The sequence below is a fragment of the Myzus persicae genome, unplaced genomic scaffold (genome assembly GCF_001856785.1).
Source record: "Myzus persicae strain clone G006 unplaced genomic scaffold, MPER_G0061.0, whole genome shotgun sequence".
NCBI lineage: Eukaryota > Metazoa > Arthropoda > Insecta > Hemiptera > Aphididae > Myzus > Myzus persicae.
Window position 1 is genome coordinate 58026 of NW_019104261.1, and position 14653 is coordinate 72678.

Genomic DNA, 14653 nt, shown 5'->3' on the forward strand with positions numbered 1-14653 from the left:
CTTGCACGATGTTTATTCGCATTCCGTGTTAACATCGGCATTAGTACAACATTCACTCATTTAAACTCGATCCCACTTCTGAAACTGTAGGGGCGCATATGGTTATTTTTAAAATAGCATAACACAAAAATAATTGAAATCACATTTATTCATAATCATAACACACACCGAAACGCGGCGAGCGAGAGAGTGGTGAACAACGAACTAGACAGTAGACAACTCTAAGAAAAATAAACATATTACATAATTCGTTATCGTAGCGGGTCGGCTGGAATCGGCGGGCCGATGCATGCCGACCACGGCGCGCGGCGACAACGTAAACAAATATAAAATGATGATAATAATAATAATAATACTAATAATCACCACACTTTAAAAGACCTAAAACTTAGTCTTCTATGTCTCCATAGTGCTCTATGTCGACTCAACAACATGAATATTTTTCAAAATTTATTAATTTAATTTTGCCACGGTGAATGTGTAGCTATAATGAATGTTTAATAAAATAATATACCTATAATCAGTGGCGTGTAACATAGGGTCTAAGTGTTGCTAAGGCAACACCTTAAATATGGGTGGGTGGGTATTAATAAAAGAAAAATAGGATGTTTTATAGGTCGGTATAACAGTATAATGAGGGGTAGGTCACCAACAATTATTAGAGCAACACCTATTATTTTTATAATACACGCCACTGCCTATAATGATTTAATTTTGTATCCATATCACAAGAAAACTTTTATTAAATTTACACTAAGGTATTAGTTAAACAAAAAAAATAGTAACATCATAAATAACTTAAATATGTAGAATATAATACACACCAAAAATAACTAGAACGCCCGAACGAAATCAAACTTAGACACAATCTCACTCAAAGAAGCATTCAACTATGGAGAAGAAAAAGGGATATTTTACTTCATCAAGATAGCTGATCTTAAATAGAATATTTAAAATAATGGATCAACAAACTTCACACAGCACAATCAAGCATATCATAAAAAAAAATGTAACCTTATTTTGTGAACCATTGCAGGCTAATAAACGATGTATTTGAAGCCCTAAAAAAAGAATAAATACATGTTATGATACTTATAATTTTAATCTATGCGTTATTATAAATAACTTCGAGTGGATTTTTAGAATTTTTTTAATTTTTTTTAATAAATTGTAAAAATTCTCAAATTTAAAAGCGCTAAATGCATCTAAAGTACCATGCGTCATAACAAAATCACCAACATGAATTAAGGCATGCATATTATGACCAATATATTCTTCCCTATGATGAGATGAATGTTCACTTACAAGTGTTTTCAACAAATCTTTGGCTTAGTAATTATGGGTGAGACAAGTTTCAGAAGAAATGAGAAGGAGAACACTCGAGAGCATAAAATGTTTATATAGTGAAGTTTTTACCGGCCTTTTAATACTACAGGGCCAGTAGGCAGCAAAAAAGGTCAAAATGATGTCGCCTTTCAATATTCAACTTCTTCTAATGTTCAAGGCAAACGATTAACTTTTTAACAACACTGAGACATATGTTATTCAAGTTAGTACCTGATAATCGGTGGTAGTCCACCGATGTTATATGTATGGCCAATTCTTCCAACGGACTTGCATCTTTTTGATAGTATTCATCAAGTTTATTTCTAAATGTTTCATTGGACCTTAGAGAAGCATTTAGTTCTAAAAAAACCATTCATTTTTTTATGAAATAACAAGAGTTAGGTATTAAAATGATAGGCATTAAAACTTTTTACATTTAACACAAAACTTTTTGCAGGCGCATCGCACACAACTTGGGAAATTTCAAATTTAATTAAAATATTATTAATACATAAACCATTATTTATAATTTTTTTAATTTCAGTTAAAAAGTGATTTAAACATTCATGACTCGAAGAAGATTTTGCGAATTTATTATGATAAAGTCCTACTGGAATAATACAGTTTTCAATAATATTGGTACATTTACACAAGACATAAGTATCGGCCTAAAACTGGATTCTGAACAGAATGTTAATGTTAATTAATCAGTGTTAACACTTAATTTTCTCGGAATCTTATTTTCAATGTAACAAATATGTGAAACTAAGATTTTAGTTAGCATGAACTCTACACCTAGATGTATATATGAGCCAGGATGAACAATACTAATTTTGTGGCTATTTACTTTGGGAGTTTGTAGAAACGTTTTAGTTGTTTTTGGTACTTTTATACCAATAGATATCAGAATTAACAATAGTTCATCAACACAGTTATGTGAAACATTATATTTAATCACCCAATCATGTAATTTTCCCTTAAATAATTATTTTTATTATCTTCTGTTAAAATAGGATTACCATAGTTTGTGCCTACATTACTATTGACTTCTTCATAAGTATATTGAAGCAACCCAGCATTCGTTGAAGCTGTATATGTAGCATTTTCAACTGTACCTATAACTGGTTCACATTGACCTGGAGTACCATCATATTTTAGTAGTTGTTCTGGGCTGACAATTTCTTCGTTAAGGCTTTTGTTGGCCAAGGAAATCTGTTTGGATACATCATCCTTTACACAACGCTTAAAATGTCTTTTAGTGTTAGACTAAATTGACTTTCTTTTTCGGACCTTTTATTGGTAAAAATTAACTATCAGATTTATAGCCTTAATCATAGCCAAGGCTGGACATTAAAGAGTTAAAAAGTTAGTTATAATGTTAAGTTACATAACAAATTACTTTTTTTTTAAGTAATCATATTCTATTAATTAATTTGCTAACTATAATTTAGTATTAGGTAAACAAATAAATAAAAATAATTATTTTGTTGGATTTCGTTATTAATTAAAGTATTAGAGTACATCTTAAGTACTTACAGCAATTCATTTAAAACTGTAAGCTCTATATTAAATTACTGTTGTTACTGTATGTTAGCTTTAAAAAAGGTATAATTTTTAATTTTCTGTGAAAAAAGGTAACCGATTTTTAACTAAGTTAAGCTACTTTTATTGTACAGTTAACTTGTAACTTTTATAAGTTTAAAAAAAGAGCTGTTTGGCTTCTTGCCCAGCCTTGAATTTATAGCTATAATAATTATTTGTAATATATATTGCAAAAGTATATTATTTAGGTTCAGTATTTTGATAAAACAAAATATTGCAATGTAACAACCTGTTTAAAATTGCAATTTTCTATTTTAATAAAAAAATATAAGTTTTTGATAAAATAAAAAGTTGTTATTACGAAAAAAACCATCTGCCTTCGATGGACCTAACTTTAAAACAAATAATATATGCAATTAATACATTTGGAAGTTTTAGATTATTATTAAAAATTATGATAATTTATAGGTAGTCAAAAAGAAAATATTTCTTTTTTTTCGCAGCCTAAGTCAGATCCATGTCAGAACCAATCATCTACATGCGCTTCAAAATCTGATTCTGTTGATACAAATGTATTTATAGCAATTTCTGAAATATGTTATAACTATTTACTATTTAATATGTGTAATAATAATAATGATAATAATAATTTAGCATCATATATTTTGAGAATTAGGTACTTAATTTGTAACTACCTTTGATCATTTCTATTATTTGAAGCCCCTGAAGGTGATTATGTTGTCTAAAGCCAGTTCAAGTATACTTGGTTGAGAGCTCGTTTGTAAATAATCTTAGTAATGTTCTTTTTATAAAGTTTTTGGAATTTGTTCCACCGATTCTAAATATAACATTCCTCTGAAAAATATCAATTCAATATTTGTATTGAAACACTTAGTTTCACCAATAATCAATATTAATAGACTTACTATACCAACAGAAAATTATTATTACCATTTGACTTTTGAAATTGGTATCAGTAGTAAACTTGGTTTAAATATATTCAACATCCGACAGTCTTCATTGGAAGTTATGATACTATATCATTATTTATTGTCGTACTAACTGTAACACCACTTTGTAACTGAATTTCTGTTCTTTCACAAATGCAAGTGTCATAATGAGGTTTTCGTGCATAGATTGATTAATGTCTTTCTGGTTTTTGGAGAATTCAACCTCTTTGTGTGTGGTATAGTATTTGTGATGGTTGACGATATACTAGTATGTATGAGTTTCACTAGTTTCAGTAGGTGTTAAATGAAAAAATATTTTAAAAAATGTCATGCTAGAATTAAAAAAAGGAAGAAAAAGATTTTAGATTACCTGGTTAGACATAAGTTGAGGGTGTTACAGGGTGCAGCATTTAAATCATCTTTGGACATGTTATACAAACGTACGTCAAATTCATAGCAGCTTAATACATAAATATCATTGATTAAATAAGTACATGATATTGTATTGCTTTTTAAATAATTATCTGTCGACTCTTCTTCATAAAGTGTATTCAAATTAATTTTTCATTGTTTTGAACTAATATTTGATGAAGTATTAGTTTCAAATATTTTAATCGGTGTCTATGTAAGACTACTGTGTAAAAGAACACTATATCTTAATTATTTCAAAGCTATGTAAAAATATAAAAATGAATTCATAAAATTTTTTTTTTATGTTTTAATTGAATTATCAAGTACCTAAATATTACTATTATAATTATTTTATTACTTTCATGTTTTACTGAATATGCAAAAATTAACTTCCCCGGTAGACTGGATCTGCCCTTTTTTAAATTGTTTACTGCCATTATTAAAATGTCCTATATTTAATTCAATTTTCATTATTAAGTAAGTCCTATATTATTACCTATTATCTACTTTAAAAATGCATAAAAAATTAATCTTAAACAAACTGGCAAACGCTTAACTCCATAGGTACCTACCAATAATTAAAAATAAATATAATGGAGTTCCAAAAACTTTTTTAAATAATCCAATAAAATGTATACATAATACAAATATTCTTCAAATATAAAAAAAGAAAAAAGAATTTGCCAAATATAATACAAATTTCAATTACAGTAAACATTTTTAGTATCATTTAAAAATTTTAAAAAAGTATCTTGAACATTAACAGATATCCGCCATGCTTCAATCAAATGACGATGTAATAGTTCTTTTGTACCTAGTTCATTGCATTTCGCGAAACTATCGTAAACAGACGTACATATGTGTTAGATAAAACCAACTACGACCACCCAATTATGATTTTTCTTGACAATTTTACATTTATCAAAATAAAAGTAAAACATAATATGCCCAATATGCTAAAAATTGCATTTCTTAAAATATGACGAAATATTATGCAAAAATATACAAATTCAAACTTAGTATTTAATTTCACTATTTCATAAAACAAATTTATATCTCTCCTAGAATAATATAATATAATATAATAATAGGTAATAATAATTGTAGATCACCAACTACACCTAGTATAATACGATAGATCACCTGATACACCCAAAACGAGGTAGTAGATCACCTGCTACACGAATTCCTTAATTTCATCTTTTATGTTTCAAAATCTCTTGTTTTTATTTAGGTATATTATATGATATTGTTTTTTTTTGTAATATTAGGTTTTCAGTTTAAACTTTTAAATACTTATATAATGTATGATAAAATAATAATATGATAGATCAATTACCTGATTAGAATACATGATTTATTTAAAAGACGTACAAACAATAAATACAATATAAATAACTCAGTTCGGCCTTCCGCTTTCTGCCACAGAATTAAATAATTAGTGAATGAATAGGTTATTAAACACATTAACAATATTAGTGAAATTACAATAAAATATGTAGAACACTTGAGACGTTAAACGAGGTGACGAGTGTATGACTGATGCCGTTAAAAATGTGTGAATCTGCATGACTGCATGCGCTACGCCGCTACGGTGATGTTCTTTGTCATTATGTGATGAGTGGGTGAGGTAGCGGTGTTTTACAGAGCATTTATTGTAAGATGTTACAGCGATAAAGTTTAAAAATAGTATTCATTATTATAACAATTAAAATTTCATTAGAAGACTCTGCGATCATTATACGTTAATTTGAAAAGGGACTTTAAGTAGAACATCAATTGTACATCTATGAGAGTACTTAAATGTGATAATTACAATACGAATGTCTATGTTACATCACAAACCTATACGCTTCTATACTGTTTTATCACATAACCATAATTTTGAAATAAATAAATTGAGTATAGCCAATGAGATGTTGCAAGAAAGTCGATTTGAGAACCACTTGAGATCTTCAAAATGATAATCACAGAGTAGTTAAAATCCTACATTTTCTCACAGGGATTACTTTAACTACATTAACATAATAAACAACGACCACTTCGTACTCCAATTATCTATTAGAAACTTTGGAGAACAATTTAAATTTATGTTAACACCGAAAACCATAGACCATATCTCTCCGAAGTTTGGAATTATCATAGAATGCTGATAAAAAGTTAAGCCACCAAGTGGTGGACCTTTGATCCACCTCCTTTTTTTTAAATTTTTCACCGGCAGTATTTAACCGTTTACCCTTGGAACCTTTCTGGGAGAAATACTTCAGGGATAGAAGGTGCCGCAATCGTTTATTGACAACAAAACGCTTATCCCGTCAGGGCCAAGAGTCTTGCCGTTTTACAGCTTTCTTGTAGCCATAATAGAGCTCGTCAGCTATTTCAACTATAAATTAAAAGCCGGTTCTTGTAACGTATACGCCTCCATCAACACTGATCAAAGGTCGAGTTTGTCTCGCATGCTCGCCGACTGCCACTGTATGAAATTTGTAACCGGGTACATCGTTATTGTCACCTGTTTTTTGGAATGTCACTGTACAGCCATATATAGCCGCCATCGAGTTAGGTTAAGCTAGGTTAGGTTAGGTTAGGCGCTCACCACTTCTTGTGTTGCTAAGGCTGGTCACGCACTACGGTTTTATTTGTCCGTGTACGGTGTAGTCCGAACAACATACACAGATAGTGTATGATGGGCATTAAAACGGTTGTAAAAGACCGTACACGGAAATGGAATAAAAACTGAGGAGTTCGATTTTTTGTTCGTGTTTGGTGTTCGAATGTTCGAAATGAACAAAACCGAAGGTGTGTCCATATTCGGTGTTCAAACTAAAACCGTACAATTTTAAAAACTATAAATAGAATAAATAAATAACACCAATTTTATTATTTTCAAGATGTTATTTTTTTTTTTTATTCTCAAAACGCATTTGCCCGTGGGCGCCCGTGCCCCCCTTCAATTTTTTTTTCTGCAACTTATCTTTAGTTCAATTTTTTATTCACATATTAAAACCATAATATCGATAACCAGCTGTTTCATTAAAATATTCATTTTCTCATGATATAATTATTGTAAATAGGGAACGCTATTAGTTTAAGAATAATGATATTGTAGACTGCAGTCTTCAATGTTTGTTTTTAGAGCAACTTTTTTCATATTTTTTTTTTTTTTTTATTCTAAAAATGCATTTGCCTGAGGGCGCCCGTGTCCCCCTTTTCATTTTTATTTTTAAAATTAAATCCTATTTGATTTTTTTATATATTTTTCTTTTTTAAATCTCAAAATTAATTTGCCCGTCGGCGCCTGTGCCCTTCAAATTTTTTCCGTAACTTATCTCTAGTTCAACTTTTTATTCACATTTTTTAAACATTGATAACCAGCTGGTTCCTTAAAATATTCTTTTTAACATGATATAGTTATTGTACATATTGTCTAACTGTAATCTTTCTTTACTATTTTAATTTTATTTTATTGTTATCTTTCTTGTTCCAACTTCAGATTGTTAAAGTTAACTCTCTACTTCATCACAAGCTTCGGCTTAAAGAAGTAGATAATTGTATTTGTATGTTTATATATTTATTATGTTCATGTTATACAAAAAAAAAAATTAATAAAGTGTAGATAAGTGGGTAATTAACTACGTGTCTACGTACTAATAATTTTTTTTAAAACTCTTATTTCCAGTTTTTGTGTTTCCTTTTGCATAAAATCTTACATTTTTTCCTTAAAATTTTTCAATAAAATTTAAATTAAAAATAATTCAGTTACTTTAATTGTTTAATATAAGTTAATATGAGCACATAAAGTGGTGCAGTTGGCAAAAAAGGTTAATTTTATTTTAAAAAATAAAATAAAATTATAACTATTATGTTACGTTTGAATAAATTTATTTTTCCAAGAAACTGTACATCATCATTAGAAAAGTAATCAACATATAAGTCTCTTACATCTTTAGCATTTTGATGAATATTTCTGCCATGTTCTACTTGTGTTTGCAAAGGCCTTCGACTGTTTGTGTTATTGTTATCATTAAAAAAAAACCGATATGCAATGAACACTAAAGTAATTTTTATAAGTCTTAAGAGGACGTTATACCCGCATGGGTTGTCTCCGTCTTACAAGTGCGTAACATAGCAAATTGTACACTCAGCAGAACACGTGTAGCTCCGTTAATTTAAAAATTAAAGTGAATTGACCTCTAATAAAATCTAAACTTAAGATTATTATCTAGGCAACCTCATAGGTTTTTTATTATATTTTAATTTTAACGCGAGTTATGAGTATTTTAACATTGTAAATTTTTTATACATCTTAAAATACTCATAACTCGCGTTAAAATTAAAATATAATAAAAAACCTATGAGGTTGCCTAGATAATAATCTTAAGTTTAGATTTTATAAGAGGTCAATTCACTTTAATTTTTAAATTAACGGAGCTACACGTGTTCTGCTGAGTGTACAATTGGCTATGTTACGCACTTGTAAGACGGAGACAACCCATGCGGGTATAACGTCCTCTTAAATGTTGTTGATATCTATTACTGATTGCATAAAATAAAATTATTAATCAGTACAATGGTTTATAATAATAAATTATAATAAATAATTATAATTTAGGTATTAAACGTTTAAGCCTGAAATTTTGAAGCTTCGGTTATCAAATATTTTACTGGCATAATTTCCATATCATTTTCTAGTTTCATAATACGGTGTTATTATATTCAATGAAGGGGGGTTGAGAAACTCTCCATCTGCAGTATTTTTAATCATGATATTTTAAAATTTGTTAAAGAAAACTTTTCACAAATATTTAAGGTTTAATTTTTATAAAATGAATGTATGAATATTCTAATTAATTTTTAATTTAAATGTCTTAAAAACAGAAAAAAGCAACCAAAATATAATCACAGAATATTATAGGACCTAATTTATTCTGTATCTAACAGAATTGTGCATTAATTCAAATTTCATCAAAACATTATTGTTAAGTAATCATTATCCTACAAAGATTCTAAAGCATTTAATTTCTATCTGAAGATTATAACTAGTTTGTAGTTAATATGCTTATAACAATTTAAACAAAATTGAATGACAGGCATATTTCTGTGTATAGAAATGCCACTCCTAAAAATTTCTATTAATAACTACAAAATAACGTATGAAATATGAATAATGCATCATTATATTATTTGTGTTTTCATATTTGCTAAGCAACTTCAAACACTTAAAATGTAAATATTTATTGAGAACATATTTATTTTATCATTGTTGACCAACAAAATAAAATAATTTTTATTAAATTGACCACCAAAATATGAAACAAGTAATTAATTCGTTTTTAAAATAACATTATTTTATGATGTCAACTTACTAATATTAATGCATGCATATAATAGGTAGCTGAACAATTCACAAAACAGAAAGCAAATATTCGAAAAAATTCAATAATAATGCAAAAAGTCAAATCAAAAACTAATACAAACTTATTAAACAATGAAAATATTAAAAAAAAATGTGTATCAGATATGGATGAAGGTTAAAGTTGGTATTTTGAGCTTATTCTTCAAATATTAATTTATGAAATATTACATTACAGCTAAATTGCGATGGAACAAACTGAAAGCAAAACTTAAGGAGTTACAGGAACTTAACGCCGTTGAGGTAATTATAACACTAAAACATAATATTATGATTAACTACGTATATTTGTATGTTTTAGAATACAGGTGATGCTCCAATATGTTTAGAAAAGCTACAAAAATCAATCGAAGACGATGGAAAATCCAAAATAACACCGATTAAAAATACACAACATTTAAAAATAAAAGTTAATAGTTTAAAAACTGAAACGAATAAGCAAACTTTTAATAATCATGTAAAATAAACTGTACATTTTGTGGTTAGCATATTGTTATCTTATATTAATTATAAACATATTATGCACTGCAGAGTAAAATTAACAGTCACAATAACGTGTTGAAATCAGAAGTAAATAATAGATGCGTTAAAAATGTTAATTTATCGAATACCAACGACATCGAGCCATTGAAGATCGAAATGGAAAAAATGTACAATTATATGGAACAGTTAAATGACAAATTAAAAACAGTCACGGCGGAGTTGTCAAATGAGAAAAGTAGTATTGTGTTAATGAATTCGGCTACGGCTGCTTTGGCTTTGGATAACCTGGTCTATCAGAATCTCGAATTGGAACAGAAAATACGAGAAGGATTTTCCTACAAAGAAAAACTAGATACCGCAACTATGGAATTAGAAAATGTTATCATTGAAAAAAATGACCTTCTAAAACGGTACCTAAAAAATATGAATGCAAAAATATGATGGTGGTAGTTAAAATTAGTCTTTTAAAAAAAATCTTATTATTAGTTTGGAAGAATCGGAGGTCGCGTTAGCTAGTGCGAATGAAAAGATTCAGGTCCTATCAGAAAGATCAGATGACTTTGAATATGCTGAAAAAATTAAGGAAATAGAAGATGAGTAATTATTATCTAACTGTCTTAAATAAACAACTTTAATATGTTGTGTTTTTTAGGCGTTTAGGATGGAATGCATATCAATTACAACTGGAGAATCAAATCTCCGAAAATAATAAAGCCCTGAGCCGCAAAGAAGAGTACATCAATCATCAAGAGTACATGATCGAAAATTTGACTCAAGAAAAACAGAATTTGGAAATACGGTTGAACAAGCCTGTGTTAGAATTAAAATATCATCAATCGGAAGAAATAGAAAATTATCAAAACAAAATAAAACAACTGTCAGAAACCATATCAGACACGAAGAACTTGTTGGTAACAAATAAAAAATCGCATGAGATAGAAGTATCGGAAATGAGGTATCAATTCATAATAACACTGCAGATTGTAATATTATTAACTGAATATATAGACAATATACATCATATTTTTGTGTTGTTTTAACATATTAATCAAATTTATAAAAATAATAAGTGTGTTGTTTACAGGGATCGTATTAGAGAACTGGAGAAATTAGTAGGTACAAAAACCGATTTAATTCATCAACAAAATATGACATTAAACTTGATGAGGGAAATAACTCCGGCAACGAACGATAATTTGATAATGAAACGAAGATGGCCCTAAGAAACTTATGGCGACTATTATGAATTATAATAATTTAAATCACTATAATTTGTATTTTTGTTAAACAAATACATTGTGTTATATCTGGCGAGATGCGAAGAGAGACATAATTTTGTCTCCATTATGATTATATTTATTGTATTTTATTTATAGATGTAATTAAGTTTCCATCCCGGTATGGACCATAAATAATATTATCAACATGAAGTAATTTGTCTCTTACCAGTATGATTTCGAACGCGGAATCGGATCGATTTATCACTGACATTAACACGTTTGGAGTAGGAAAAAAACTATGGCTCAATCATCCATTGACAAACGTATAACACAATGACTGCGAAATGTGTGCCCTGGGCAACGGAAACAAAGCCTATCACCTATATCCTGTGTTCTTAAGCTACATTTCCCCTGATGATTGATGAAGTTGCTTGAAATCGATCTTATAAAAACTTTTATGAACGAAAATATCGATAGATCTTAAGATGCTGATCTCATTCCTGAACGGTTCCAGTATATACAGCGGTAGTGATAACATGCTTATCATTGTCACCCGTCTCGCTCAGATACTCGTTTCAACCAACAAAACATTTTACCCATTATAAAATAAACCAGGGGAATTTATAATCATTGGTACAAGCATTGATACTTATATAGTTGAAGTCGTTTAATATTATTACCAGGTTCGGTTGTAGATATGTTGCTAAACTTGCTTCGATTTTAATAGACGAAGAACTTTATCTGAAGAAAGTTTTGAAATATCAATTTCTCTTTGGTCTGTTAAATGTGTCATAACTTCCCACTGTTTTATGATATCTTCATAACTGAACCGACTATCTATATCATATTATATCGATAAACAAAATAATGGAACAGAATCGTCAGTACATTTGGCAGTTGTACATTCTTCAAAATTTGTTGGTACTCATAAATTAAAATGCTTTACCATTGATTTAACTGTTAGGGTAATACATAATATATCTTTTTGAGGGCATCCATTTTTTAAAGGAAGAACAAATCCGACTAATTTGTTGGAATGTTCTTCGTAACAAATTTTTCCTGTGTTTCTTGTGAAATCATCATTGATGGAGTCCAAAAATTATTTATTCATAATGAATATCAGCGAAAATTTTGCTAGAAAACACACAATAAAATTTTGCTTAGCCATAAAAACTTACCAGCAAAGCAAAATGTACGCATTACGTTGAAATAAATTAATTATCATAATGTCTACATGAATCAGCTTTAAGAAATCAATAACAGATCAGGCAAATTAGCAAGCCCTAGCGAATGATTTTATTTGTTATAAATTCCAATATTATAATAGAGTTAACAATTTTCGATTTACTAATTTATCATTGGTGGAAGATTGTTAGACGAAACACTTTATTGTGATATGCTCAAATCTAAGATAAAATGGTAGAAGCAATATTTAGATTTAAAGAACTGAGATTATATTTTATTTAATGAAATTTACTTCTTTAAGTCTAAAAAAGTGAAAATTGTACACGGATCACAGGTAAAAATTAGTACGAAGAACATGCCAACAATCAACCGGTTTTTGCATCCTTTAAAAAATGAATGTCATCAAATCTGATACATTTACAGCCTCATCAGCTAAATCAATGGTATATCATTTTAGTTTAGGAGTGCGAGAAAAATTTTTGCATAATGTGCAATGGCCAAATGTACTGATGATTTTGCTCCATCGTATTGTTCATAGATATATGGAGCAGATAGTCAGTTTAGTTATGAAAATATCATGAGAAATGTTGACATATTTGACTGCCTGTTAGCTACCCACCACTTGCCATTTGAGTCCTCCTGACATTGCTGCTGAGAAAATATACAACTCAACTACGACTCGGCTAAATTCAGGCAGATTTGCCGTTACCTTTCCGTTTCTGCAACCACTTCTACTGCTTGGCGTTGGTGACTCAAAAACGTTAGCTCTTCAATGGTTCAAGGAACTCGAATGTCGACTCCCCCGCAATAAAGATCTGCAAGATCAATACGCTGAGTTCATGCATGACTACCTGACAACTGGTCATATGGAGTTGATTTCGTCGTCTAAACTCGGCAATCCGTATCATTATTATATTCCGCACCATTGCATGCTAAAACCCGATAGTCTTACTGCCAAATTGAGGGTGTATTCAATGCATCTGCACAAACTTCAGCTGGTATCTCATTGAACGTAAGTATGCACACAGGTCCGAAATTACAACTTGATATCCAAATCGTATTACAGGAAGTATCTTTTTCAGCTGATATCAAACAAATGTATCGTCAAATTCTCATCAGGCCCTCTGCTCGAGATAATTTGCGGATCCTGTGGAGATTTTCGTCTCGGTCTCAAATTCATGAGTACTGATTATGAACTTTAATGTGCTCTAAGTACTCTGCAAGTACCTATACTCACCGAATTTTTTTAAGTCAATTTAGTTATTTTAGAGCTATGATAAAATTAACTAAATTAACTTAAAAAAAATTCGGTTTATCTGAATTTAGTATTCAAAACACCTGTTGCCGTTTAAAAAATGCGAGTTGTATGCGCACACGAAAAGATCTAAAAATGTAAAAATCATCAAAAATAAAAAGAAACACACTGTATATACACTCATTCAGACAACGAGTGTGTTATAAATGATTAAATTAACTAGCCGTGTATGTACACGCAGCAAAATCTTAAGAACATGGTTTATGAGATCCGGGCAATTCTGAGCTGCAATTATAATAATTTGACTTCTAGATAACAATTCTGATGAAAACGTTACGAGATCTGGGGTGTTGGATTCCACAGCGAAAAATGATCTCGTAACGCTGCTACATTTCTATAAGTCGGAACGAATATTTCGGGGAAGTATACAAGTCTACAAGCAAGAATCAAAAATAAATGTGGATTTGCCACCTTTGTACTACGTGCGGGACATTCATTAAACTTGGTAGGCGTATATGCCACTGGTTGTGTATTAGAGGCAACAAAGTTTTTTGATATTATTCAGAAACTTTATATTTTTTTTCGGGCCCTACGATCGATGGAATAAATTAACAGGACATTTAGGTTTAAAAAAAGTTCTTAAAAGTCTTTCACAAACGAGATGGTCCAGCGCCAGCTGATGCAGTAAGCGCCCTGCATAAAGACATAATAGAAAAGAAGCAATACAATTAGAGCAAGAAAAAGATTTTAACAAAAATATTGTTATTATGTTATTTGATATTGCTCGAACATTAGCTCGACAAGGTTTAGCATTTCGAGGTGATGGTGATGAAAGTGGTGGCAATTGTATGCAATTAGTTAAATTGTT

General features: G+C 29.6%; 2 protein-coding genes across 2 annotated transcripts; both read left to right on the forward strand.

The window, feature by feature from the left end:
* The first annotated feature begins 9749 nt into the window (after positions 1-9749).
* On the forward strand, positions 9750-12602 carry LOC111040578 (protein hook homolog). The gene is made up of 7 exons (XM_022324513.1): positions 9750-9759; positions 9821-9885; positions 9944-10099; positions 10162-10535; positions 10612-10722; positions 10778-11080; positions 11210-12602. Exons 1-7 carry the CDS (start codon positions 9750-9752, stop codon positions 11346-11348), a joined length of 1158 nt encoding a protein of 385 aa, XP_022180205.1. The 3' UTR covers positions 11349-12602.
* Positions 12603-12922: 320 nt separating this feature from the next.
* Positions 12923-13719, forward strand: LOC111040579. The gene is made up of 3 exons (XM_022324514.1): positions 12923-13084; positions 13142-13528; positions 13597-13719. Exons 1-3 carry the CDS (start codon positions 12923-12925, stop codon positions 13717-13719), a joined length of 672 nt encoding a protein of 223 aa, XP_022180206.1.
* Positions 13720-14653: the final 934 nt, after the last annotated feature.

Excerpts from the sequence above, each read along its gene's own strand:
- LOC111040578 (XM_022324513.1), top strand. Across the intron at positions 10,100-10,161 it reads AGCAAACTTTTAATAATCAT|TATGCACTGCAGAGTAAAAT; the intron begins GTAAAATAAACT and ends TTATAAACATAT. Across the intron at positions 11,081-11,209 it reads ATAGAAGTATCGGAAATGAG|GGATCGTATTAGAGAACTGG; the intron begins GTATCAATTCAT and ends TGTTGTTTACAG.
- LOC111040579 (XM_022324514.1), top strand. The coding sequence starts at position 12,923 with ATGAATGTCATCAAATCTGATACATTTACAGCCTCATCAGCTAAATCA. Across the intron at positions 13,085-13,141 it reads ATAGATATATGGAGCAGATA|CTACCCACCACTTGCCATTT; the intron begins GTCAGTTTAGTT and ends ACTGCCTGTTAG. Across the intron at positions 13,529-13,596 it reads ATCTGCACAAACTTCAGCTG|GAAGTATCTTTTTCAGCTGA; the intron begins GTATCTCATTGA and ends ATCGTATTACAG.